This window comes from Amblyraja radiata, chromosome 13, assembly GCF_010909765.2.
Source record: "Amblyraja radiata isolate CabotCenter1 chromosome 13, sAmbRad1.1.pri, whole genome shotgun sequence".
Taxonomy (NCBI): Eukaryota; Metazoa; Chordata; class Chondrichthyes; order Rajiformes; family Rajidae; genus Amblyraja; species Amblyraja radiata.
The window spans coordinates 13,733,907-13,761,182 of NC_045968.1; the positions used below are offsets into that span (position 1 = coordinate 13,733,907).

General features: G+C 42.8%; 1 protein-coding gene across 4 annotated transcripts in view; it reads left to right on the forward strand.

Annotated features, from left to right (window-relative positions):
- naaladl2 (N-acetylated alpha-linked acidic dipeptidase like 2) overlaps window positions 1-27,276 on the forward strand; it is a 663,050-nt gene that overhangs the window by 435,983 nt on the left and 199,791 nt on the right. For all 4 annotated transcript variants that reach the window (XM_033031269.1, XM_033031267.1, XM_033031271.1 and 1 more), the window contains one exon: window positions 16,575-16,715. In XM_033031269.1, the coding sequence (XP_032887160.1) occupies window positions 16,575-16,715 (141 nt within the window). The remainder of the gene's footprint in view (window positions 1-16,574; window positions 16,716-27,276) is intronic.

Genomic DNA, 27,276 nt, shown 5'->3' on the forward strand with positions numbered 1-27,276 from the left:
AAACAAGAACTCTCCATATTAGTGCCACATCCTCTGCACTTAACATTGAAAACAGATTTAAAGCAGTTGGAACGCAGGCGTTTGCCTTAAAATTTCAGGAAATGTTTCAGCCAGAGCCAATCTATTCGTAGTACCAACTGTTGGGAAACGTTGCACTAGAGTACCTAGCCCCTTTGGTGGTTAACAGCTTCACAGCTAAAGATGCAAAAGATTCATCTCGAACCAAGATTTTGGTTAAAGTATTAGTATTCCTTCTTTAGCTGGAAGCTCATTTTATCATTGAAGGATACTTGCCCCAAAATATTGACTCGCACCACTATCCAGGGTGCTGTAGTAATGGGTGATACAGAATATTAATTAACTGCATGTCTCTTGTCTCCAATCTGCCACTCGAGTAATGCCCAAAATGTTGACTATGTGCCTCTCCCCACTGAGTTTGCCTGATCTAAGCCCTTCTAGTGGTCTGGTTTTGTTTCAAATTTCCAGCATCTGCAGTTTTCTGTTCAAGTTCAAGTTCAAGTTCAAGTTCAAGTGAGTTTATTGTCATGTGTCCCTGTATAGGACAATGAAATTCTTGCTTTGCTTAAGCACACAGAAAATAGTAGGCATTTACTACAAAACAGATAAATGTGTCCATATACCATGATATAAATATATACACACATGAATAAATAAACTGGTAGTGCAAATAACAGAAAGCGGTTGCTAATAATCAGAGTTTTGTCCGAGCCAGGTTTAATAGCCTGACGGCTGAGGGGAAGTAGCTATTCCTGAACCTGGTTGTTGCAGTCTTCAGGCTCCTGTACCTTCTACCTGAAGGTAGCAGGGAGATGAGTGTGTGGCCAGGATGGTGAGGGTCTTTGATGATACTGCCAGCCTTTTTGAGGCAGCGACTGCGATAAATCCCCTCGATGGAAGGAAGGTCAGAGCCGATGATGGACTGGGCAGTGTTTACGACTTTTTGTAGTCTTTTCCTCTCCAGGGCGCTCAAATTTCCGAACCAAGCCACGATGCAACCGGTCAGCATGCTCTCGACTGTGCACCTGTAGAAGTTAGAGAGAGTCTTCCTGGACAATCCGACTCTCCGTAATCTTCTCAGGAAGTAGAGGCGCTGATGAGCTTTTTTGATAATTGCGTTAGTGTTCTCGGACCAGGAAAGATCTTCAGAGATGTGCACCCCCAGGAATTTGAAGTTCTGAAGTTAATGAAGTTTATAATAGTTTCTTGTATCTCCGTCAACTATTTATTGAGAATTAATCTGTACTACACACTACTAGAAAAATTGCATGGTTATCTTTTTGAGTATTTGGTAAAATATGATGGGCGTCGTGTTTGGTAATTTATCTGTACAGTTCCAAGTAACAAAATCTCAACATTATGTAATTCTGTTCATTATAACCGTTCCGTGTGCCTCAAATGCAAAGCTTCCATCATTGCTTTAATATGGAGACGCAAGGAACTGCAGATGCTGGAGTCTTGTGTGGAATGCTGGAGTCAGTCAGCAAGTCGGGTAGCATCTCTGGGGAACATGAATAGGCGATGTTTTAGATCAAGGCTTTATTCTGTAGAAGGCTCCCAATCCGAAACGTCGCTATCCATGTCATCCCGAGATTCTGCCTAACCCGCTGAGTTCCTCCAGCAGTATGTGTTAACAATGTTTTTAATACATCTTTTTACTATCTCAGATAGTTTTCTGAGGCTGATCGATTCAAGTTTGGTCTAAGTAATGCGACATTTGATCAGACATTTGCTGCACATAGACTTGTGATTGAATCCTTGGCTCCGATTTTGAACAGATTGTTCTGCATCTAAATGGTTCATACTTTGTGGCTTGTGAAGTAGCTGGCACAGACCTGATTTCCCTGAACTTAAAGGAGAGTGGCAATCACAGATAAATAGTAGAAGGTTTTAGTGCACCAATACAAGATACATTCTTTGATAAACACATTTTTGATGTTACGTTTTCAAAGGTGCAGTTGTGCAAAGACTGCTTAATCCATAAGCAACGGGTTTCTGGCATTTTGTGCAATGTAAATATTGTTATCCATTTGTACCAGAAAAGGGTATTGACTTGGTGCTAAGGTAGTTGATCTGAAATGGTATATCCTGTTTTTCCAGTTCATAAAAGAAAATACAAATATCTAATATTATGTTCCATGTTTAACCAAAAATATAATTTTGTCTGGGGTTATTTCTCCTTAGCATTCCATTTTCCAATTAATAAGATTTCATTTGGGTTCAATTTCTATTTTGTTAACACAGCGCTGCTACAATGGCCTGTACAGGTATATCTTTCATTTTATCTCTTTTACATATCCAGTCGTATAACAACTAAGTACAGATAATAACAATGAAACAATGATGAATAGCTCACACATTGTCCTAGTGGTTTCGACTTACTCTGAAGCTATTATTAATATTGTTGGAAGGACTAGTGTGCATTTTGATGGTATATAATTATGTCAAAACAAGGTATTTTAAACTTGTAGATAATTGGTGTTACTTTGAATTATCTGCGCAGTTTGACAACCTATCTTTAAAAGGAGAGTTATAGAAGCTTTAAGTAAAATTATTAGAAATGATTCTGAGTAATAGTTTATGAGAAGGATTTTTAAATGCTTATTTCCTTAAATAAATGTAGTAAGTGAGTTTTTTTTGGAAATACCTAATGATGTAGATTAAATCGCGGGCCGCGCGGCAGAAGGCTTACTGCCGGCACATGGTTCCGGACTGGGAACACGGCCGGAGGCCTTTATCGAAGCGCTGTGGTCCCGATGCCTCGCGGGTCTGTCGGAGGAGCCTCGCCTCTCGGGTCGGAGCCAGGGCCGTCGGAGCCCGGGGCAGCGGAGCGGCCGATGGAGCACCGCGGCTGGGGCTCAGGTCGGCACCACGTAGGCCTCAGGAGAGGACGCGGCAGCATTGTGGAGAGGTCGGTGCAGCGGCCGATGATGGTGCCGACTGACGGACGAGGCGGACACGTGAAGTGGGGCATCGGCAGTGGTGGGGCCTCACCGGTGGCAGCGATGCAGCCCATGATCGATGGTTGATGAGAGAGTGGGGGACCGCTGTGAGGGAGGAAGGGAAGAACAATGGAGGAGCCGGCATGGGGGAACTGCTGTGGGGTAGGGGGGAGAGAAGAGAACAAAAGAGGAGCCGGCATACGTTGTAACTGTCTGCGCCATAGGTGGCTGCTATTTGTACACATTGGGTATTCTCACTGTGCCTTGTCACATGTGACAATAAAATATTCCATTCCATTTTTCACAATACATTTATCCAAATAATTTGGCAGACTTGGTTCTCAGCAAGTGATGTCCGGTTGTTCAATCTTGTGCTGTGAGCAGTGGCTGCTTTACGGCCAAGTGGTGAAGGTAAAATCTACCCCGTTCACTTCAAACAGCAGCGATCGGGAATGGGAGCCCATCAATTTTCTTGTCTTTCACCCAATCCGGTTGAACCAAAGGTAATGTTGCTACCTAAACAGGAATAGCTTGGATGGAGCATCTTGGTTGGCATGGTCATGAGCCTGTTTCTGTGCTGCTTAACTCTATGACTCTAGCATGTTGAAATTGATGGGATTGCTGTGAGAATGGAGGTGAAATGGCCTGATGTGTTGTGAGAATCAGGTAATTGGAGGGTATTGAGACTTTCACTCAACTAGCATTAGTGGAAGTCAAGGGAGAACTTACCTTCAATTGCTTTCCCTTAGAAATATAAACAGTTGCTGTAAAAACCCATAAAGGATAGCTTGTAAATATTCTACGGAAGTGGCTGGCCTATTGAACTAAATGGCCTCATCTTGTTCAATACTTTTCTGCATACAGATTTTTCACAGCCTAAGAATTGTTTTAGTTCAGAAACATCGAGTCCAGCGATCTCCGCATACTAACACTATCCTACACATGCTAGGGACAATTTACAAATTTACCAAACCAATTAGCCCACAAACCTGTACATCTTTGAATGAATTAATTAATACTTTATTGCATACCCAAGGTATGCAAAGAGTCGCCACATAAAGGGTGCTGAATGTTACAAAGTATCCCGCGTCAGGTCCTCTTTTGTACTTCCCCCACCCCTCACTCCGGTTCCTGCATGCTGGGTCCTCCTTCGTTCTTGAAGGTGCGCCCGCCAGCTTCCACGTGGCCCGCCCTCGACCGCAACCGTTGACCTCGACCGCCGGCGCCCTCATCGGCCATCGGACCGACTTCCTCGTCGATGACCGACCCGACCTCGTTGAGGAGCTCCACAGTCCCAGAGACCGGCCACAGGGCTTCATAGACCCAGGGACCAGGCACAGGGATCCACTGACCCATTGACCGGCCACAGGGCTCCATAGACCCAGGAACCGGCCACAGCGATCTGCCGCACTGCTTCTTCATGGTCTTCTGAGAGTCATGGGAGGAAACCGGAGCACCCGGAGCAAACCCATGCAGGCCACGAGGGGAACATACAAACTCCGTACAGACAGCACTTGGAATCAGGATCGAATCTGGTCTCTGGCATTGTAAAGCAGCAACTCTACCGCTGTACTACCATGCCGTCCCCAGGAATGTTCACGAAATTAGCCGAAAGCAACTGTGCATCACTGTGGCTGACTTTGCAGCAAGAGAAACAGAGCAAGCGAGCTGCAACTCCTCTTTATAGTTTTTTAGATTAATAATATTGATGCAGATTTACTGGTTTCTTGTATTAATAGAGAGGTCAAGATAAGTGCAGACAGCACTTTGTGGTGCTTCTCCAATCATAATCTTGTCGGGGACTAACAACCGAGTCAAACCTGTCCCATGATGATGAATGTTCAATCTGACATGGGAGTGGCAATCTACATCCACTCCACTGGTCTTTGTGACATTTTCACTGTATTGAATCGAGGAGCAAGCAATCTAATTCCCAATGCAATGCAAAGCAGGCCAGATCAAATGTTATTTTATTTAGACTAAAATTGAATGCATCAGTCTCAGAAAGCGATCAATACTGCACTAAAACAATGACAGGATCTGCATTGCAGTCACTTGAGATGTTTAAAATAAACAGAAATACACAATGATGAGACATTCACTGTGATCATGGATCATCCACAAATGGAGTACTGATTGTGGATGATCAGCCATGATCACAGTGAATAGGGTGGGAGATTGCAACCTTCACGTGGTCCACCCCGTTTCAACGAATGCAATCAACCTGGCGTGCACAAACAGAAGATCAAACAGAACAAGTTGTTTTACAACTTTAGGCTGTGCACGCCATACACCTGAAGAAGAAGAAGTTCACAGTGATCGAAGGGCCGAATGGCCTACTCCTGCACCTATTGTCTATTTTTACATGCAGATAGATTACCATGTATGCAGCTCTCCACTTTTAAAACAATAATCAAAGATATAGCAAAGCAAAATAGTATACTAAAATACCGTTGAGATTAATTCTGTACGTAGCTATCTGATACATTCGAAAACTCGTGTCTACTTCTTGAAGATTGGACTCCATGAAGAATCTTTTGTTGCTTTCTTCGCAGATGTGGCTTTAGCTATCAGTTTAAATTTGGTTCTATTTACCCAACACGAACATCCATGAGTGAGTTCCAGGTTTTATCTCCCCTCTTGTCAAGAAGTACTCCTTATTATTACACACCTGAATGGCCCAGCTGTAATTTTACAAAGATGTCCCCTTGTTTCCCTCAACAAAATAAATGGTTTATTTTCATCTGTACAACCACCTTGTTGTTTAAAAACCTCGATCAGACCCCACAGCCTTTTATATTCAAGGGAATACAAATCTTGACATGATCTCTTTATATTCCATTTCTCTGCCTAAAGCCCAGAACATTACTCACGCCAATTGTCCTTCTTGGCTTCCAGACTTCCTAGGGTGGTCCCGTGGCCTAGCTGGTAGAGCTGCTGCCTCACAGCGCCAGAGACCCAGGTTCCATCCTGACCTTGGATGCTATCTGTGTGGACTTTGCACATTCTCCCTATGACCACATAGGTTTCTCTGAACGCTTCAGTCTCCTCCTACATACCAAAGATATGTGGTTGTAGGTTCATTGGTTGCTGTAAATATCCCCTAGTGTGTAGGAAATGGATGCAAAATTGAGATGATATATAAAAGTAGTGGGAAAAGTAGCATTCTTACTTACGTAAGAATGCTGTTCATCGATTACAGCTCAGCATTCAACACCATTATACCATCAAAACTGATCACCAAACTCGGTAACCTGGGCATCGACCCCTCCCTCTGCAACTGGATACTGGACTTTCTAACCAACAGACCCCAGTCTGTTAGGTTAGACAAGCACACCTCTTCAACCCTCACCCTGAACACCGGCGTTCCACAGGGCTGTGTGCTGAGCCCCCTCCTCTACTCCCTCTTCACCTATGACTGCACACCTGTACATGGTACTAACCCCATCATCAAGTATGCAGATGATACAACGGTGATTGGCCTCATCAGCAACAACAATGAGTCGGCCTACAGGGAGGAGGTCCAGCACTTAGCAGCATGGTGCGCTGACAACAACCTGGCCCTTAACTCCAAGAAGACCAAGGAGCTCATTGTAGACTTCAGGAAGTCCAGGGGCGGCACGCACACCCCCATCCACATTAACGGGACGGAGGTGGAACGTGTTTCTAGCTTCAGGTTCCTGGGAGTCAACATCTCCGATGACCTCTCTTGGACCCACAATACCTCAACTCTGATCAAGAAGGCTCACCAGCGTCTCTTCTTCCTGAGGAGACTGAAGAAGGTCCATCTGTCTCCTCAGATCCTGGTGAACTTCTACCGCTGCACCATCGAGAGCATCCTTACCAACTGCATCACAGTATGGTATGGCAACTGCTCTGTCTCCGACCGGAAGGCATTGCAGAGGGTGGTGAAAATTGCCCAACGCATCACCGGTTCCTCGCTCCCCTCCATTGAGTCTGTCCAAAGCAAGCGTTGTCTGCGGAGGGCGCTCAGCATCGCCAAGGACTGCTCTCACCCCAACCATGGACTGTTTACCCTCCTACCATCCGGGAGGCGCTACAGGTCTCTCCGTTGCCGAACCAGCAGGTCCAGGAACAGCTTCTTCCCGGCGGCTGTCACTCTACTCAACAACGTACCTCGGTGACTGCCAATCACCCCCCCACCCCCCGGACACTTATTATCACTTATTATTATTTATTCAAATCATTTGCTATGTCGCTCTTCCAGGGAGATGCTAAATGCATTTCGTTGTCTCTGTATTGTACACTGACAATGACAATTAAAATTGAATCTGAATCTGAATCTGAATCTGAATCTGAATGGGTGATCATTGGTCGGTGTGGACTCGGTGGGCCGAAGGGCCTATTTCCATGCTTTATTTCTAAACTAAACTAGACTTCACTTTTCCATTAGCTCTTCATTAGTCTTCCAATTTCAGCCTTACATATAATCTATTTTCTCAAGAATTGTTTTGCCCTTATCAGCCGGATTGTTGGCAGTTCCACTCCATCTTCATAAGTTATTATCAGCTGCAAAATCTTTGACATTCCTCTTAAAACCTGTTTACAATCTCATTGTTTCTGCCAACCTATCCTTCCCTACTGCCCTATCCATATAATTACTTATGGTCCAAAGTGCTTGTTTTTTTCCCCACTCCTGTAGTTTCACCAATCTTGCCCCCATAGTCTGGAATTCTATTTCCATATTCTTTTAATGGTGTTTATATATTCCCTCACCTATACTTTAGAATTTAGAGATACAACATGGAAACAGGCCCTTCGGCCCACCGAGTCTGCTCCAACCAACCATCACCCTCTACATTAGCACTGTCATACACATCAAGGACAATTTACAATTTACAGAAGACAATTAACTTACAAACCTGTACGTCTTTGGAGTGTGGAAGGAAACCGGGGCACCTGGAGAAAATCCACTTGGTCACAGGGAGAACGTACATATTCCGTAAAGACAACACCCAGAGACAGGATCGAACCTGGGTCTCTGGCACTGTAAGGCAGACTCTACAGCTGCGCCACTGTGCCGACCCTTTATACTGTCTTAAGAAATTGGGGATCAGAGTCAAATCAAGTTGTGCATGTTTTTAGGAGAAATTCAATTTAGTGTAAAATCAATTAGGGTCAATCAAAACAATTGCAAAGGGTGATCAGTGATTCCAAGCATGCATCTTCCAATGGTGCATTCTGTGTGTGGATACGCCTACACAGTGGTTGCCGGGCAAGCAGCAGTGACATAAATCAAAACGATGACAATGAAATAGTGTAGTGTGGGCCTTGACTAGTGTGGCAGCACCTTTCAGAAGGAAGAAGGAGTCACCAGGAACTGCAGATGCCAATTTACAAAAAAAAAAGGCAGAAAGTGCTGGAGTAACTCAGAGGGGAAAGCCAGTACTTCTGGATAAAAAGGATAGGCGACGTTTCAGGCCGCGATCCTTCTAAAGATCACAGTGATTGAAGAAAGAGAGCAATAGGTTATTCCGTGATATATTGATGGTCAAGTTTGTTGTTGTGCATTAGCGGGTTGGAGCTGTTTTCTTTGGGGGATGTGGGACAAGTCCTGATCATTTTGATCCTCTATTCAGTGTCCACTTTCTCTTCCATGATGTTTGTCCAGTGGCATGCCTGTCCTTGTGTCTGTCACAGCATTCATCGTAAATGATCAACGGAATCTGCTCAGAAACATCCAGTAGCAGTTCCATTTGGGATTTGCCACTTTAAAGTAATTTTGTATTTTGAGGAAATATGCATGAAAGTTTGTGCCACATTGCATAATGATAAATGGCAGAGTTCATGCAGATTGTTTGTGCAAAGAAATCACTCCCTCACAACTCCATGGAATTGGTGGGGATCTCTTGACAGTCCCATATGGCAGTGGGGCAATTTCTATGCCTGACTTTCTAGCAATTAACTTTGTCCATCTTTGCAATTACTAATAATTATGACTCGACAATGACCCTACACTTCTTCAGCTGTAAACACTTTCGGTAGGAACCATTATTTTCTTATAGTCTTTTAATTCTTTGTATCAAACGACTGCAGGATTATTCATGCACCTCAGCATTCAATTATTTTTTCTTTGGAACATTTCTACTTATCTTATTATGATCTGAGTGTTTCTCTTCGCTGGATCTGTCTTTACTTTAGACTTTAGATTTTATGGATGCAGCGCAGAAGCAGGCCCTTCAGCCCATCGAGTTCGCCCCATCCAGCGATCCACCCATACACTAGCACTATCCTACACACTCAGGCCAATTTTACCAAAGCCTATTAATCTACAAACCCGCACATCTTTGGAGTTTGGGAGGAAACCGGATCACACGGAGAAAACCCACGCGATTAAGTCAAGTCAAGAGAGTTTATTGTCATGTGTCCCAGATAGGACAATGAAATTCTTGCTTGCTGCAGCACAACAGAATATGTAAACATAATACAGAACAGGAGATAAAAGTTCAGTGTGTCTATATACCATAGATCATATGTGTACACAATAGGTAAACAGATAAAATGCAATAGACTGTTATTGTTCAGAGCTGGTTGATGTCGTATTTAGTAACCTGATGGTTATGGGGAAGAAGCTGTTCTTGAACCTGAATGTTCCAGATTTCAAGCTCCTGTACCTTCTTCCCGATGGCAGTGGGGAGATGAGTGTGTGGCCAGGATGGTGTGGGTCTTTGATGATGCTTGCTGCCTTTTTGAGGCAGCGACTGCGATAGATCCCTTCGATGGTGGGGAGGTCAGAGCCGATGATGGACTGGGCAGTGGTTACAACTCTCTGCATTCTTTTCCGCTCCTGGACATTCAAGTTTCCGAACCAAGCCACGATGCAGCCAGTCAGAATGCTCTCTACTGTGCACCTGTAGAAGTTCGAGAGAGTCCTCCTTGACATACCGACTCTCCGTAATCTTCTCAGGAACTGGAGGCGCTGATGTGCCTTCTTGATAACTGCATCAGTGTGCTGGGACCAGGAAAGATCTTCGGGAATATGTACGTCCAGGAATTTGAAGTTCTTGACCCTTTCCATCATTGTAACGTTGATATAAACGGGATTGTGGGTCCCCATCCTACCCCTTCCAAAGTCCACAATCAGTTCCTTGGTTTTGCTGGTGTTAAAAGCTAGGTTGTTGTGCTGGCACCATTTGGACAATCGGTCGATCTCACTTCTATACTCTGACAAAGGGAGAACACATAGACTCCGTACAGACAGCACCCGTACTCAGGATCGAATCTAGATCTCTGCCGCTGTAGGGCAGCTATTCTACCGCTACGCCACTGTGCCACCCCACTGTCAATTCACACAATAATTGTTTTTATTGAAATAATTTGACATTAGAACTCTTGGATTTTGCAGAAATGATTATTACTGGTATATTAATACTTTTGACCTGCTTAACAAGCTACATTTCAATGTTGTTTTGTAGAGCATAGACTTTAAATGTGGAAATCCAATCATAAGACAAAAGTGATTCTTTTAAAATTCACCATCAGTCAAATACTATTACTCATTATGGTTTTATGTAGCAAACTTTCTCAAGATTTGTGACAAATTTTCAGTATCTATAGAATATAATTAGTTCCCTGTGGATTACAGAATTTCTCATCAAAGACACGAGCCTTTCAGTTTCAAAGTAAGTCTCCAAAGCATTGGCCTGCCATTACACTGGGTTAAGGGTGTACAAGAGGTGCCCGTTGCCCCAGTGACACAGATATACTCGCCCGAGGCTGTCAGTTGTGTTGTTTCTATCAAAGTTATTCATCAGATTATCGGAGTCTTTCTGATTTATTCAAACTTTTTTGAGGCGCTAAATAAAAACTGGTACATTCAAGGAATTTGAAAGCTTCACACTCACTGTTAAAATCATTTGTATACAGTGCTTGAAATCGGCCAATTATATCCTGTCAGTGGTGTCCTTCGCAAAAAGAACTGAGAACACGAGAATTTTCTCGAGACATGGAGAGAAAAGAGGTTCAGCACTGACCATTGATCACTCATTTACACAATAATCCTACATTAAATCTGTTTTCAGTCTTTCCACTTTTTCACCAACTACTAGATTCTGCCATTTACCTACACGGTGAGGCAATTTACAATAGCCAATTAACACACCAACTTGTGTAGGAAGGAGGTGAATAGGCTGGTTCCAAAGATAGATGCAAAATGCTGGAGTAATCCAGCGGGACAGGCAGCATCTCTGGAGAGAAGGAATGGGTGACGTTTCAGCCCGAAATGTCAGCCATTCCACACCAACTTGCCTGTCTTTAGGATATGGGATGAAACTGGAGCATCCAGTGGAAAGCCACATTGTCACAGGGAGAACATCCAAACTCCACACAGCCAGCTTCCATAGCCTGGATTGAATCCGAGTCCTGGGCAACAGGTCCATGAGGCAGCAGCTTTATTAACTGTGCCACAATGTGCCAAAATATTTAATCTAATTATGAGACAGCAATGTATATATGTTTTTGTTACTTTTCTAAAAACGCTAGACTAAGTGGGACCCGTTGGGTCCCAGTCACACGAGAGGCCTGGTCCCCCAACGCAACCCATTCCCCAACGCATTGTAGGGGGGTGGGTGTGTGGGCAGGGGATGTTGTGGGGGAGGGGAGTGTGGGCGGTGGGGGGGTTTGTGGGGGAGAGGGATGTGTGGGCGGGGGGGAGGGGGGGAGGGGGGAAGAGAGCTCGGAGAAAAGACGGGGAAGAGCCATGGGGAGAGGGGCAGTATCAAGGGGGAGGGGGGCAGGAGCCAGCAAGGGGGAACAGAGAGGAAGGGGCAGGTGCTGGTGGTGCGATGGGGACTCACAGCGGGCGCTGGTCGTCCTCCTCTGGGATCAGTGTCTCCGCATTCCGTTTGATGATATCGGTGACATCTCCGACTCCGCGCCAGGCCAGGCTGGGCCGCTTCCGGTCCCTCCAAAAATTGTGTCCGGTTGGAGATCTCCGCCGGCCATCCAGAGCGTCCCTCAGCACCAGTAAAGGCGCGATGGCGCAGGAAGGGGCAGACCGTCCTGCGGAGTGACAGGAGAAGGGACTAATCCACATGGCCCTGACTGGCAGGAGAGGAGTTCGATCTGCGCACGCGCGGTAAGATTTCTAAACCTCGCTAACTTTTACAATATGCCACCGATCGGAAACTTGTTGCACTCGTAGCACAGGGGAACGGTGAGTGAGGTGGTAAAAAAAATCGTAGCGCTATCGCGTACCGTTTTTCCGCAAATAGAAGAAACGCGCAAACAGGAAGATAACAAGATCAGAGTTTTAGTTATGTATAGATAGATAGATAGATATAGATATTTTAAGATGTACAATCCAAACACAAAAATAGATTAATGTGTCAATGTATTGGAATAAGAATAAAAATAATGATATATCTCCTTTTAAAGTTGCAAAATAATTTATATTTATTTTTTCTCCTTGCAATAGATGGAAAGAAATGTAATTTGTGTAAATTAAACTTTTTTTGGTGTATTGATTAACAAGCAGATTGAAGTAGCCAGTTCTACAGGAACCTCTGAAAATGGAATTATGTTGAGAACATACAGAATTGCCTGATACATCACTTAAGTCTCAATGAAGTAATATAATCTTAGATTGCAAAACAAACTTTACGAAATATACACAGGAAGAATCATGCTAATCCCTGACAAATCCCAATTCTCAAATAAAAGATTATTATTTTCAAAATAGATGTGAGACCTTTTCTAAATGTCACCTTCTTTGCTAGACACATTGCAATTATATTGACAGTCAGTGCACAATATGCATGGAATTTGATCTGTTACTATTTTAAGAAATATACTGAGCACATTTATGGAGCATATTTTGTTTTCTTATGCGTTTTCAAAGATCTCTATTTCAAAATTATTTAAATATAAAAAGCATTATCAAATATTAAAATAAAAGCTGTTATGTTTATAAAATTAGTGAAAATGGGCAATACATTTTATTAAAACAAATCTACATTTTAGTGAAAACATACAAGTATTGGTTGTTTACAATTTTTTTTAATGTACATTAGATTTGTTAGGTTTTGAAAGAAATTCTGAATAATACTGATAATAACAGAAAAGCTTGATGATTGCAGATCGTGTAATAGTTGACCACAAACTATTTTTCTGTTGTATGACATGTTTTTTATACACCAGTTTTCTTGGTTTGTAAAATATCTTTGTGTAGAAATGACAGCCTATCATTATATGGCTGCTATCTATTTTTTTTAGTATGCATTTTCTATAATGTTCCAGTTATTTTTTCTCTTAAGGGCAAATGTGTAAAGGTGCTATGTCATGTAAAGCTAGCTACTTCAGACTGTTTATTCTAACATGCACTATATTTAAATGGGAGCTTGGTAAATTTGTATCAGTAATAAATATCAGCAGTAAAAATAGGAGTATTTTATATTTGAAAAAGAAACAGCATTTTGTCAGGAAAGTATATTTGTTAATCATATCAGACTGTGATGCTCCTTTTCGCTAGGTACACGTCTAAGCTTGTTTTGTGGAAGCTTGTATTTGTAATACAAGTGTTCTTTTATGGTGCAACCAAGAATATATATTCTTATTCTAATCTTCATCAATCGTCTAAGTTAGTTCAACAACAGGTCATTTTATCTGTAGAGTAAAGGCCACTTTTCTGAACTGCAAAACAGGGTTTCCTTGGGAACCTATTTCTCATCTTACGCAATGGTTGACTAGTGGTCAGGTTAAAAAAACATACAGATATTAAGACATCCTAACAAATGGATTTTTTTCATGACGAGGAAGACCAGGTGGAAGCTAAATGTAGCTTGAGCAATGCTTTAGGGTTGTACAGACATATAATTCATTCAGTTCATGCAGCATTGGCTTGAGTGACAGCAGGGCAGGGTTAGCTGATCTATGTAAGACGCGTCCAACCAATTACTTTTTTTAGCTCAAATCTCCAATAAGCCCTTATTTCCACCACGATCCAGATTTAGAGTAGCGAAATGAGGTAAATTTGTTGTTGAAAGAATAAATGCAAAATGAAGTATATCTCAAGCTTCAAATCATCTATCAATTCCATAGAGGGGAATTCACATCCAAAATGAATGTAGTTTAGTTTAATTTATTGTCACGTGCACCGAGTTACAGTGAAAAGCTTTTGTTGCATATATTCAATAAGCAGAAAGACAATACATGATTACAATCGAGCCATTTACAGTGTACAGATACATGATAAGGGAAAACGTTTAGTGCAGGGTAAAGCCTGTAAAATCTGATCAAGGATAGTCCGAGAGACATCAGAGAGTTGGGTAGTAGTTCAGCACTGCTCTCTGATCGTGCTAAGATGATTCAGTTGCCAGATAACAGCTGGGAAGAAACTGCCCCTAAATCTGGAGGAGTGCGTTTTAACATTTCTATACCTTTTGCCTGATGGGAGAGGGGAGATAAGGAAGTGGCCAGGGTGCGACTCGTCCTTGATTATGCTGTTGGCCTTGCCGAGGCAGCGTGAGGTATAAATTGAGTCAATAGAAGGGAGATTGGCTTGTGTGATGGTCTGGGCTGCGTCCACAATTTGCTGCAATTTCTTGCGGTCTTGGATGTGTAGAAGTTGGGGAGAGTTGTAGGGCACATGCCAAACCTCCTAAGCCTTCTAAGGAAGTAGAGGCGTTGGTGTGATTTCTTGGTCATTGCTTCAATATGGGTGGTCCAGGAGAAGTTGTTGGTGATATTGGCTCCTAGGAATTTGAAGTTTTCAACCATCTCTTCTTCGTCACTGTCAATGCAAACTGGGATATGTGGACCTCTTTGCTTCCTGATGTCGATCACTATCTCCTTTGTCTTGCTGCCATTGATAGAAAGGTTGTTGTTTCGACAACAGGACACAAGGTTCCCAATCTCCTTCCTGTACTCCGTCTCATCATTCATCATCATAGTCATACAATGTGGAAACAGGCCCTTTGGCCCAACTTGCCCACACCGGCCAACATGTCCCAGCTACACTAGACCCACCTGCCCGCATTTGGTCCATATCCCTCCAAACGTGTCCTATACATGTATATGTCAAACTGTTTCTTAAACATAGTCCCAGCATCAACTACCTCCTCTGGCAGATTGTTCCATACACCCACCACCCATGTGAAAAAGTTACCCCTCAGATTCCTATTAAATCTTTTCCCCTTCACCTTGAGCCTATGTCCTCTGGTCCTCGATTCCCCTACTCTGGGTAAAAGACTCTGTGCATCTATCCGATCTATTCATCTCATGATTTTATACACCTCTATAAGATCATCCCTCATGCTCCTGCATTCCAAGGAATAAAGTCCCAGCCTACTTAACCTCTCCCTATAGCTCAGACCCTCTAGACCTGGCAACATCCTCGTAAATCTTTTCTCTACCCTTTCTAGCTTGACAACATCTTTCCTATAACATGGTGCCCGGAACTGAACACAATAGTCTAAATGTAGTCTCACTTACATCTTATACAACGGCATCATGACCTCCCAACTTGTATATTCAATACTCTGACTGATGAAGGCCAATATGTTAAAAGCCTTTTTGACCACCCATCTACCTGCGACTCCACCTTCAAGTAACCATGCACCAGCACTCCTATATCCCTCTGCTCTACAATACTCCCCAGAGCTCTACCGCTAAGTAGGTCCTGCCTATGTTAGACTACCCAAAATACAACACCTCACATTTCTCTGTATTCAATTCCATCAATCATTCTTCAGCCCAACTGGCCAATCGATCCAGATCCTGCTGCAGATGGATAGCGATGGCGATATATCGGGTCAAAGCTGCATTAGCAGGGATCAGCGTCTTTTTTCTATATGTACCACTCATCAGAGAAGTTATTTGGACTTTTCTGCTGTCAATTCAAACTTAACCTCTTTCCTCAGCCACGAAAAGGAATATTTCAGTGAAAAATAATGAATTAGATGAAGTACAGATGGGGTCGATGGTGGGAAGATAGGACTGTGTGATGGACTGGGTCACACCCAAAACTCCTGCAATTTCCTGCGGCCTTGGGCCGAGCTGTTCCCAAACCAAGCTGTGATGCAAACCAACAGTATGCTTTCTATGGTGCATCTGTAAGGGTTTGTAAAAGCCCTGTCCCACGGTACGAGTTCATTCCAAGAACTCTCCCGAGTTTGCCCTGATTCGAACTCGGAGATTTACGGTAATGGCCACTCGTCGGTACTCGGGGCTCTCGTGGACAGTTTTCAACATGTTGAAAAATCTTCACGAGTCTTCCCGTGCTTACCTGCCGTTAGCGAGTCTTCCCGAGTACCTGCTGTTAGCGAGTCTTCCCGAGTACCTGCTGTTAGCGTTACGAGCTGCTAAGAGACGTCCCCGAGCTCCAACGTACCCGCTACGTTCAATCTCCGTGCTTACCACAAGTTTGATTTTTTTAAACTCGCGATAGCTCTTAGAATGAACTCGTACCATGGGACAGGGCTATAAGAGTGATTGGAGACATGCCGAACTTCCTTCATATGCTGCTTTCTAGAACATCACAGCCCACAGAATCATACAAAGATTATAGCATGGATAGTATGCAAGCACAATCCAGTGTCTTTTATGAAGGGGGTAGTGACCATGTTGAGCTAATATATGTTTGTTTCACTTTAAAAGGTGGAAGCTTCAGAGAGCATCGCACAAACCTTACATCTTTGCTGGTCCAGCCAGTGGCTGCATCCTTGGCCAAATCACTTCTTTCTTCCACTGAGGAGCCAAACAGAAATGGATGTTTTCACCTCACAAATTCAAGTCGAGGTAACTGATGTAGTTTCACGTACTTTTATGTGGCTAATAATTTTTTTATTGCAACATGTTTTTCCATGCACAATTTTGAAAACATTTCAGTGCAAATGAACTATGCAAAAAATGGTGACATGATTCATGCCAGTTTGGTTAGGAGAAGCAACAAATCGTACATTTGTGTTCTTGTCACGCATGAGGAATCTCCCAACGTTGAATTCCTGTTTTGATTTGCATAACACCTCATCTTCTTGTTGCAACTCTGAAGTAATGAGAATTTGTTACAAATTGTTGTTGATAAAAATGTTTAACATAATTTATTTGTTTATTTGTGTAAGTCTGCTTAATTAACATTTCATGTAACTACAGTGTAAAGATAAGTTGTATAAAGTTAAAAGATAATTCTGTCCAAAAAAAGCACTTTTTGAAACAAGTTTTTTTTTGTGTGCTCTGGTACTGATTGGGAAAATATAAACTGTGGTCAGACAGACGAACCAGAACAGAAACATTTCTGGGTCACATTCCATCACCTTCCCACCTCTGTTGTACACTGCTGCCTTCTACCAAGTGGGGTTGCAATTGAGAGAGTTGGCTGCAGGGCAATGGTGAATGAATGGCTGGAGCCAGCGATGGTAGAAGAAATGCTGGCATCTTGAGGGGCAAAGGCAGTTCCAAGGGCAGGAAAGACAAAGGGTGCAGATCATCTGCACACAATAGGCATTTGTATACTTTCTGCATCTGATATGGAACCAGACTGATTCCTGGGATGTCAGGACTTTCATATGAAGAAAGACTGGATAGACTCGGCTTGTACTAGCTAGATTTAGAAGATTGAGGGGGGATCTTATAGAAACTTACAAAATTCTTAAGGGGTTGGACAGGCTAGATGCAGGAAGATTGTTCCCGATGTTGGGGAAGTCCAGGACAAGGGGTCACAGTTTAAGGATAAAGGGGAATCCTTTAGGACTGAGATGAGAAAAACATTTTTCACACAGAGAGTGGTGAATCTCTGGAGCTCTCTGCCACAGAAGGTAGTTGAGGCCAGTTCATTGGCTATATTTAAGAGGGAGTTAGATGTGGCCCTTGTGGCTAAAGGGATCAGGGGGTATGGAGAGAAGGCAGGTACAGGATACTGGGTTGGATGATCAGCCATGATCATATTGAATGGCGGTGCAGGCTCGAAGGGCCGAATGGCCTACTCCTGCACCTATTTTCTATGTTTTCTATGGACTGAAGAAGCCAAACAATATTTTATGCCATTTTAGAATGTTGCCAGTAGAAATTAGAGTGAGCCACAACAGACTGCAGATGTTAGAATCTTGAGCAAAAAACAGACATGTTGTCAGTCCACTTCCCTCCACAGATGCTGCCTGGCCTACAGAGTTCCTCCAGCACTTTGCTTTTTGCACAAATTAGATGGTGCTGCCAGATCAAATAGACTGTAGGAAGGAACTGCAGATGCTGGTTAACACCAAAGATAGACACAAAATGCTGGAGTAACTCAGCGGGACAGGCAGCAAGCATCTCTGGAGAGAAGGAATGGGTGACATTTCAGGTTGACCTGGTCTCAACCCAAATCGTCACCCCTTCTCTCCAGAGATGCTGCCTCTCCCGCTGAGTTACTCGAGCATTTTATGTCTATCTTCTATATATCGCTTTTGTTGGGTGGCCATCTTTGAATTTGGTGGCTTCAGTTAATTCCAGCTTAATGGATAATGCTTTATCTAGTTAAACACCAGCCATAGCAATTTATCCACATCTGTTTTACACCAATTCAGTGGAACACAAAACTGTGCCATGGCTGATTGTCTCTGCATTTCTCCATTCTTCTTCCGATGTTTCAGAGCACCACGCAGAGGTACTGTGCTCCCTCTTGAACTGTTCAAGTGGGAAATAAGACCTGTGTTCATCAAGCCTTTATCACAGCATGCAGGCTCCTTGCTAACAACATCACTAATACATAGCCTTTAAAGTGCTTTGAGAAAGACAGCATTATCTCTTCTGCTATATCTAACTATAGTGAAGTGAAAGCGTTACCAGTGGTTCATCAGACTTTGGATCTAAAATGTGATAACATTATCAGTGTTGATTGTATGGGATGACATTCTGAATGGGATGTAATCTCTTCTGGAGACTTACTGTGAGTAATTCCATCAACTATTTGGATTCATTCATTACTGATGATACTCCAAATCATGTTGGCTCTGGAGGTCAGTAAATAGGGACAGCTGTTGCAACAAAGCCTGGCATTGCGACGGGTGGATAAAAGTAGGGGGCTGGCCGGCAGAGGAGTGGTGTAAGGGACAAAGGCTAGAGGTGAAAAGAGACGAAAAGGTGTCAGATAGGGAAAGAAGATGTGAAATCCAAAGCCGTAGGGAGGAATTTGGGTGATAATAAACAATAGGTGCAGGAGTAGGCCATTCGGCCTTTCGAGCCAGTACCATCATTCAATGTGATCATGGCTGATCATCCACAATCAGTACCCCGTTCCTGCCTTCACCCCATATCCCCTGACTCCGCTATCTTTAAGAGTCCTATCTAGCTCTCTCTTGAAAGTATCCAGAGAACCGTCCTCCACCGCCCTCTGAGGCAGAGAGTTCCACAGACAGGATGAGGTGGATGGGGATATGGGGGGAATAAACGAGAAATATGGGACTTTGGAATAGGAGATGAGCATATGGATGAGGGTAAAGAATTATGGTAAGTGGGCTGCTGGATATGTGGATACAGGTGAGCTAGAGTTGTGTGGTTGACGGGTGAACCCGTTTCTTAGTTTGCTGAAGGTGCTTGAGCGTTGGAAATGGTGGTGAATTTCTTCATGAATGCCTGCCTTCGTTGGGAGATGGCTCCTGAGATCTGAATTGTGTTCCCCTTTTTCCAGGTTACCTTGATTGTCAGGGGATGGTGCTGTGTATTATGGGCTGGTTAGTAGGTTAACTTTGAACTCCAGATGTTTAGCATAAGCCGTATCCCCTCTTCAGTGAAGGAGCTGGCAGGGTTTTGGCAGTATTTTGCAGCTAAAACCTCTGAATGTATATTGATGACTAAAGCTTCAGTGATCTTGATTCAAGACTCGAGACAATGAAGAGTGAACAGTTTTTTCATCTCCATTGACATTGTATCACAGTGAAAGATCCCTCAAGCTGTTTTACTTTCTTTCAATTACTCTTTTTCTTTCATTCCTTCTAATTATCCTGGAGCTTTTATATCTATGAGACATCTATGTCCACTTTCTTGGCTATTTCTTACCCTTCTATTGACTAGTCAATCTTGTTTCTGATAGATTTGTGTCCCATCATTAGTTTTAACTGTTAATTACAATGTGTTGGAGTTTGCAGCAGAATTAACAATGTGACCATCAGGACTATCAATATTATTTCAAAGTGACTCAGCCAGCAACTTCTGGAGACGAATTGTTGTCTGACAAGTCCTAGTTCTCTACAAGTTACAGCTATAGAGTCAGACAGCACAGAAACTGGCCCTTTGCCTTCTCATTTCCTAATGTCCATACTGACAATTATGTATCCATAGACCATAACACTTCAGCCATTTAGTCCATCGAGTCTGTTACGCCAGGCAATCATGGCTGATCTATTTTTTCCCTTTCAAACCCATTCTCCTGCCTTCTCCCTGTAACCTCAACACCCTTACTAATAAAGAACCTATCAATCTCCCCTTTAAAAATACCTAATGACTTGCCATCCATCGGTAATTAATTCCACAGATTCGCCACCCTTTGGCTAAAGATATTGCTCCTCATCTCCATTCTGAAGGTACGTCCATTTATTTCAAACCTGTGCCCATTCATCCTAGACTCTCACACTACTGAAAACATCCTCACCACATCCACTCTATCTAGGCCTTTCCTTATTCAGTAGATTTCAATGAGATTGTCCCTCATCCATCTAAACTAATCCCACTTACCAGCATTTGGTATTTTGCTTTCCATGTTTTGTTGATTCAAATGAATGTCCCGATACTTTTTAAGAGCAACCATCTCCACCAAATAATTGTCCGGGTGAAAATATATTTATTCAGCTTCTTTCTAAACCTCTTACTCCCAACCCAAAACCTATGGTCTCTAATTTTAGATATCTTTGCCAAGGGGAAAATATTCCTACTACCTTGCCTATCTGGGACCCTCATAATTGTTTATAACTCGACCAAATATTGTCACGCGTATATCTCAAAGAAAAAATGTCCTATTCACATGTATGGAGATGTGAATCTGCAGTTTTTATCTGTTCAATATAGAAAAGTTGGACCTTGTATAAGTTTTGTTTTAACATCATAGTAAGTCCATGTTGGGTTTTTCATTTGATTCAGAATGGCCAGAAAATAAAGTAATGCCAATCATTTAAGAATCTCCATAGCTTTTACAAAGGAAATTGTAATTAGAGCCATGGAGTGATACAGTGTGGAAACAGGCCCTTCAGCCCAACTCGCCCAGTCAGGCCAACAATGTCCCAGCTACCCTAGACCCACTTGCCTGCGCTTGGTCCACAACCCTCCAAACCTGTCCTATCCATGTACTTGTCTAACTTTTTATTAAACGATGGGATAGTCCCAGCCTCAACTACCTCCTCTGGCAGCTTGTTCCATACACCCACCACCCTCTGTGTGAAAAAGTTACCCCTCAGATTCCTATTAAATCTTTTCCCCTTCTTGAACCTATGTCCTCTGGTCCTCGATTCCCCTACTCTGGGTAAAAGACCATGGAGGTGTCTATTCAACCGCTCCCTATAGCTCACACCCTCTAGTCCTGGCAACAATTGAAATGTTATAGTGGCAGAGTGAAAACTTTCAATTTGTAGGAGTTTAAGAAGGAACTGCAGATGCTGGAAAATCGAAGGTAGACAAAAATGCTAGAGAGACTCAGCGGGTGAGGCAGCATCTATGGAGCGAAGGAAATAGGTGACGTTTTGGGTCGAGACCCTTCTTCAGACTGAAGTGGGGGTGGGGCGGGAAGAACAGCCCACTGTCTCCGCCTCTTCCTTTCTTCGTCCCGCCACCCCCCATCCCCACATCAGTCTGAAGAAGGGTCTTGTCCCAAAACGTCGCCTATTTCCTTCGCTACATAGATGCTGCCTCACCCGCTGAATTTGTAGGAGTTATTCTGCTTATGTTACACAATGCATAGAAGTGACATGGCTTAAATATCATTTTCACGTTGTTATGTAGAGCTGAATTGCATTGAATGATAATCAAACCAAATCTTGCTTCATCTAACATTCATTAAAGATCGAAGAAATGCAAATGTAAAAACAATTGACAATACAATTCAAATCACACTGGGGCTTCCACTGTTAAAGCGTGACTTGCATTATAATGTAAGTAGATAAAAGCTAACATGAATAAACAACCACAAAAAAATAGAGACACAAATCCTTCATGTGAGCCATTATGCAGTTGAACTTAAGTAGATGGCGAAGATCATAGAGCGGAATTTGTATCCAGATATTGACCCAGGCAGGTTGGCAAAGATGATGCTGTTTATAAAGAAAACTTGCAGGAAGTGAAGTTTAACAATTTGTGATTCCCGACGGTGGGGCCGCGGCTGTGGATTGGGAATGCAGCCGGAGGCCTTTATCGAGGCGCAGCCGGTCTCGATGCCTCCCGGATCGCCGCGTAGAAGCCCGGGTCGGGGCCCGGCCTCGTGGATAGAAGCCTGGCTGGGGCCTTGTGGGTAGCAGCCCGGGTCGGGCGAATCGGCCGACGGAAGCCGCGGCTGGAGCCCAGGTCGGCACCACGGAGGCGTGAAGTGGGGCGTCAACAGGGGTGATGTGTCGGCAGCGGTGAAGCCTTGCGACAATGGGGCTTCAGCAGTGGTGAAGCCTCGCGGCGGCGGCGATGCCTCGCGGGTCAACCCGCGGTCGACAGTCAATGGGAGCGTGGAGAACCACCGTGAGGGGAGAGGGGAAGAACAATGGACAATGGGGACCTGGCTTGGGGGAACTGCTGTGGTGGGGGAAGGGGGGACAAAAGGGTATGCCGGTGTGTTTGGTAACTTTGTCAGCACCGTAGGTGGCTGCTATCTGTATACATTGTGTATGCAAACAAAGAATCTCACTGTGCCTAGTCACATGTGACAATAAAGTATTCCTTCCTTCCTAATAATTCTGCCTCTGAAAACAATGTTGTACCAGTCAATTGTGACAGCAATCCCATCAGTTGGTGACGTTTACATACCAAATCTACCAATTACCACTGATGTTTCTGAGACTGTCGTGTGATACAAATATCACAGAGGGACCTGGCTAATACTGGAGAAGTGCAAGACTGAACACCATTTGTCACTCAGAACCAAGACGTTATTTTGTTTTGATTAAATTAAATAAAGAAACAAACAAACTAAAATGAAGCTCCAAGGAGAAACACATGCAGAATATAAACTGTTTTCTTATGTTGAACATGTAGAATATATTGCTATTAACAATTTTCTTGAAAATTCAGATGATTTGTGAACTGCAAAACATTTGGGGGGGGATGAGATAATACTGAAAAAAATATTCTGCAATAAGTAATGATTGTCGTCAAGTCTTTCTGATTTTTGGATGTAAGCTTCAGTTTTATATCTAATTAGTGAATGTGCTGGTGAATTGCGCTTCTGAGAATGAGACAGTCTGGAGAGGGGATACAGGAAGGGCAGTGGGTGCAGGAGGTGAGGGGGAGGCACCAACCAGGTATGTTGTATCAAATAGCAGATAAAAATGCAGTTTGGAAACGTTGCACATCAAATAATTTGATAGCAGATCAGTGTGAAGCTGGGGGTATTTCAGGGGAAAAACTAAAAGAAAAATGATCTGTAATGACAAAATCTAGAATAAATGCTGTGAAAAACACTGAGCAACATTGCCAAAAAAAGTGATTGAAAAAACAGAAAAATCATTTTGAAATGGATCAAATTAATAAATAATCATAAATATGTTGCATGTTTTTGATTTATTCTAGAAAACTGGGGAATCATTCAATTGGCCTAATACAAGGGTTCCCAACCTGGGGTAAATTTACCCCCAGGGGGTAAATTTCGCCTACCCAGGGGGTGAATTTGTTGATTCTGGATTTGTACATATTTTTTCTCATTGACTGATTGTGTTTGGTTCTGGTATCTGTTCATCATTAGTTGTTCATAAATAAGTGAAATAACATTATTATGTGCTATTAAAGTAGCCGGGGGTAAACGGGACCGAGAAAGGTTGGGAACCCCTGGGCTAATATCTATGAATTACAGGGCAAACAGAATCTATTATTGCCTTTCAATCCAATTTTGTGGTAATTTGACAGATCACATTTAATTTCATGGGCAGCGTTATTGAGCCAACAAGATATTCCCTGCAAGGCATGCGTGCTACAAAATACTTTCACTCCTTATGGTGGCACAGCACAGCGTGTTTAATACTTAAACTCTTAACAGCTGTGTTCTCTTCACACCCACGCACCACACAGATATTCCCTTAGCAACCATTCCATTACCAATGAACAGGACAGTTATGCTAAAGAATTAAAGTGGTTCTGCATTCATAGCCATAGCAACAACCATGGAACCAATTTAGATTTTTTTTCTTTAAAAATGCATTATAACTTCTTTGATGCCCGGGCAATTGTAACCACAGTATCATTAGAACCTTTGGTAAATGTTCCTTTTCCCCTATTTACTCTTTTACACCCACTCCTTCCCAAGTTTTCTTGCTGTTGTTGAAAATGCCCAGGTTTTTGTGTCCATCTAAAGCTAAGATATCCTTTCATATTATACCTCAGGCGAAATATCTACAAGGCTTAATGGAAAGTAATTGGCTGTCAGACTCCTGATAACAATTTCCCTTCTGGATTCTTAGTTTGAGTTCTTTTAAACAATTGATGCGCCACCACCTTATAATTATCAATGTAACCGAACAAAAAGCAGTAATTGCTACATTGCTTTTCTGATCTGCAGGGATTATTGCCAATCATAATGAACAATTTCTAATGGACCTTCTAATAACATGTGTTATTAGAGTAATCTTAGTCAAATCACTTGTCCTCTTCTTCTTGCATATGGCGTACACAGCCTAAAGTTGTAGATCAAGGGTAGACATCCAGACCAGGACAGCATCAGTTACTGTGGGGTCTGTGATGACCTCTCCGTTGTTGGTGTTGGCATCTTTCCAGGCTCTGCGCCACTCAGTCTTGGAGTCAAAGTCTTCCAGAGATTTAACGGAAGACCAGAAGGGTTTGCGGGACTTCAGGCGCATGGAGGAGGGTTGGGAGATTGCAACCTTCACGTGGTCCACCCGGTTTCAACTAATACAATCAACCCGACGTACACAAACTTGTCTTCTGATCCAATTATGATTAATTAATTTGAAATACCATTAGCTTGTAAGTGCAAAATATCCCTTTAGAAACAGAAAATAGGTGCAGGAATATGCCATTCGGCCCTTCGAGCCAGCATCGCCATTCAATATGATCATGGCTGATCATCCAGAATCAGTACCCTGCTCCTGCTTTCTCCCCATATCCCTTGATTCCTAGCCCGAAGAGCTATATCTAACTCTCTCTTGCATACATCCAGTGAATTGACCTCCACTGACTTCTGCGCAGAGAATTCCACAGATTCACAACTCTCTGGCTGAAAATGTTTTTCCTCATCTCAGTCCTAAATGGCCTACCCCTTATTCTTAAACTGTGACCTCTGGTTCTGGACTCCCCCAACATCGGGAAAATTGTTCCTGCATCTAGCCTGTCCAATCCCTTAAGAATTTTATAATGTTTATATAAGATCCCTTCTCATCCATTTAAATTCCAGTGAATATAAGCCCAGTGGATCCATTCTTTCATCATATGTCGGTGTCGCCATCCCGGGAATTGACCTGTTGAACCTGCACTGCACTCCATCAATAGCAAGAATGTCTTTCCTCAGGTTAGGAGACCAAAACTGCACACAATAGTCCAGGTGTGGTCTCACCAGGACCCTGTACAACTGCAGTAGGCCCACCTTGCTCCTATACTCAATCCTCTCGCTATGAAGGCCAACATGCCATTAACTTTCTTCACTGCCTGCTGTACATGCATGCTTACTTTCAGTGACTGATGTACAAGGACACCTAGGTCTCGTTGCACCTCCCCTTTTTGTAATCTGACACCATTCAGATAATAATCTGCCTTCTTGTTCTTGCCACCAAAGTGGATAACCTCACATTTATCCACATTATACTGCATCTACCATGCATCTGCCCACTCACCCAACCTATCCAAGCCACCCTGCAGCCTCATAGCATCCTCCTCGCAGCTCACACTGCCACCCAGCTTTGTGTCATCTGCAAACTTGGAGATGTTTTAAAGATTTATTCTGTTTCTTTAACCACAGATGCTGTATTTTAGCTTTTTTTAATTTCAGGTGTACAGTGTAGTTACTATTCTGTTTTTGTTTTATCAATCATATCAGATTTATGATATTTACTGCATCATTGAATTTCACTGCGAACCAGAATGCGCAGCTTGTACATCAGCATCTGAACTTCAAAATTGTTTTCCCATTCTCTGGACCGACATGTATATGTTTCACCTTTGTTTTCGTGCCCATTTTGTTGCTTCACACGGAGCGAAGCACCAGAACCACCATTAATTGTTCATAAATCTGTCTTTCCATTGTCCTGGTAAATATTGAATTATGCTCAACAGTTTGACCGATGCTGCTGCGAACTCTAATAATGGAAGACTTCCCTTGTTGGGTTTCTTAGAATCAACAACCCCACCAAGAATACATTTTGCACGACTACATTGCTTTGTTAGGATAAATTGACACTCATGAAATATGCCCTGCTTGGCAGGCTGTGCAGGTTTTAATATTGCACAGAGCTTGACCAAAATGTGCTAATGAATTATTCTTTCTCATTCCAATCAGAATTCTTCTGTTCAAACTCTCCTAATCCTTTACATTAAATCTTAATTTTCAGTATTGATTGCTAAAATCTCATTTGTCTCCCTTGCTTAATGTCTGAGAGTCAATGCTGACATTGCACAGGAATTGTTTGTTCTTATTTCAGGCGATTGATATGGTTGACCAATTTAATTTTACTTCTGGTGCCCTGAGCTGTTGTGCTGCATTCAGCAGTCCTCGCTTTTATCAACAACGTGCCTTCCTGTTGTCAAAAATGATAAGTGGGAATCCTCTTTGATGGTGAAGCACTGCATCTCCCTATAGTGCAAATGCATCTAGGCTATTGCGGCTGGAATACAACATTTATATTTGATTTGCATTTTAGAGCCAGCACACAACTTTTAACTCTTCAAATTTCAGGGGATTGTTTAATCATAATCATAATCAAAATCAAAATCATACTTTTTTTAGCCAAGTATGTTTTGCAACATTCAAGGAATTTGATTTGCCATACAGTCATATCAATAAAAAGCAACAAAACACACAAAATACATTTTAACATAAACATCCACTATAGTGAGTCCGCCACATTCCTCACTCTGATGGAAGACGGAGACAAAGTTCTTCTCTTCTTTGTCCTCCCGCGGTCGGGGGCCTCGAGCTTTCCGTTGATGGGACAATCTTGGCCCCCGTAGCCGGTGGTCGGACCCTCCGCAT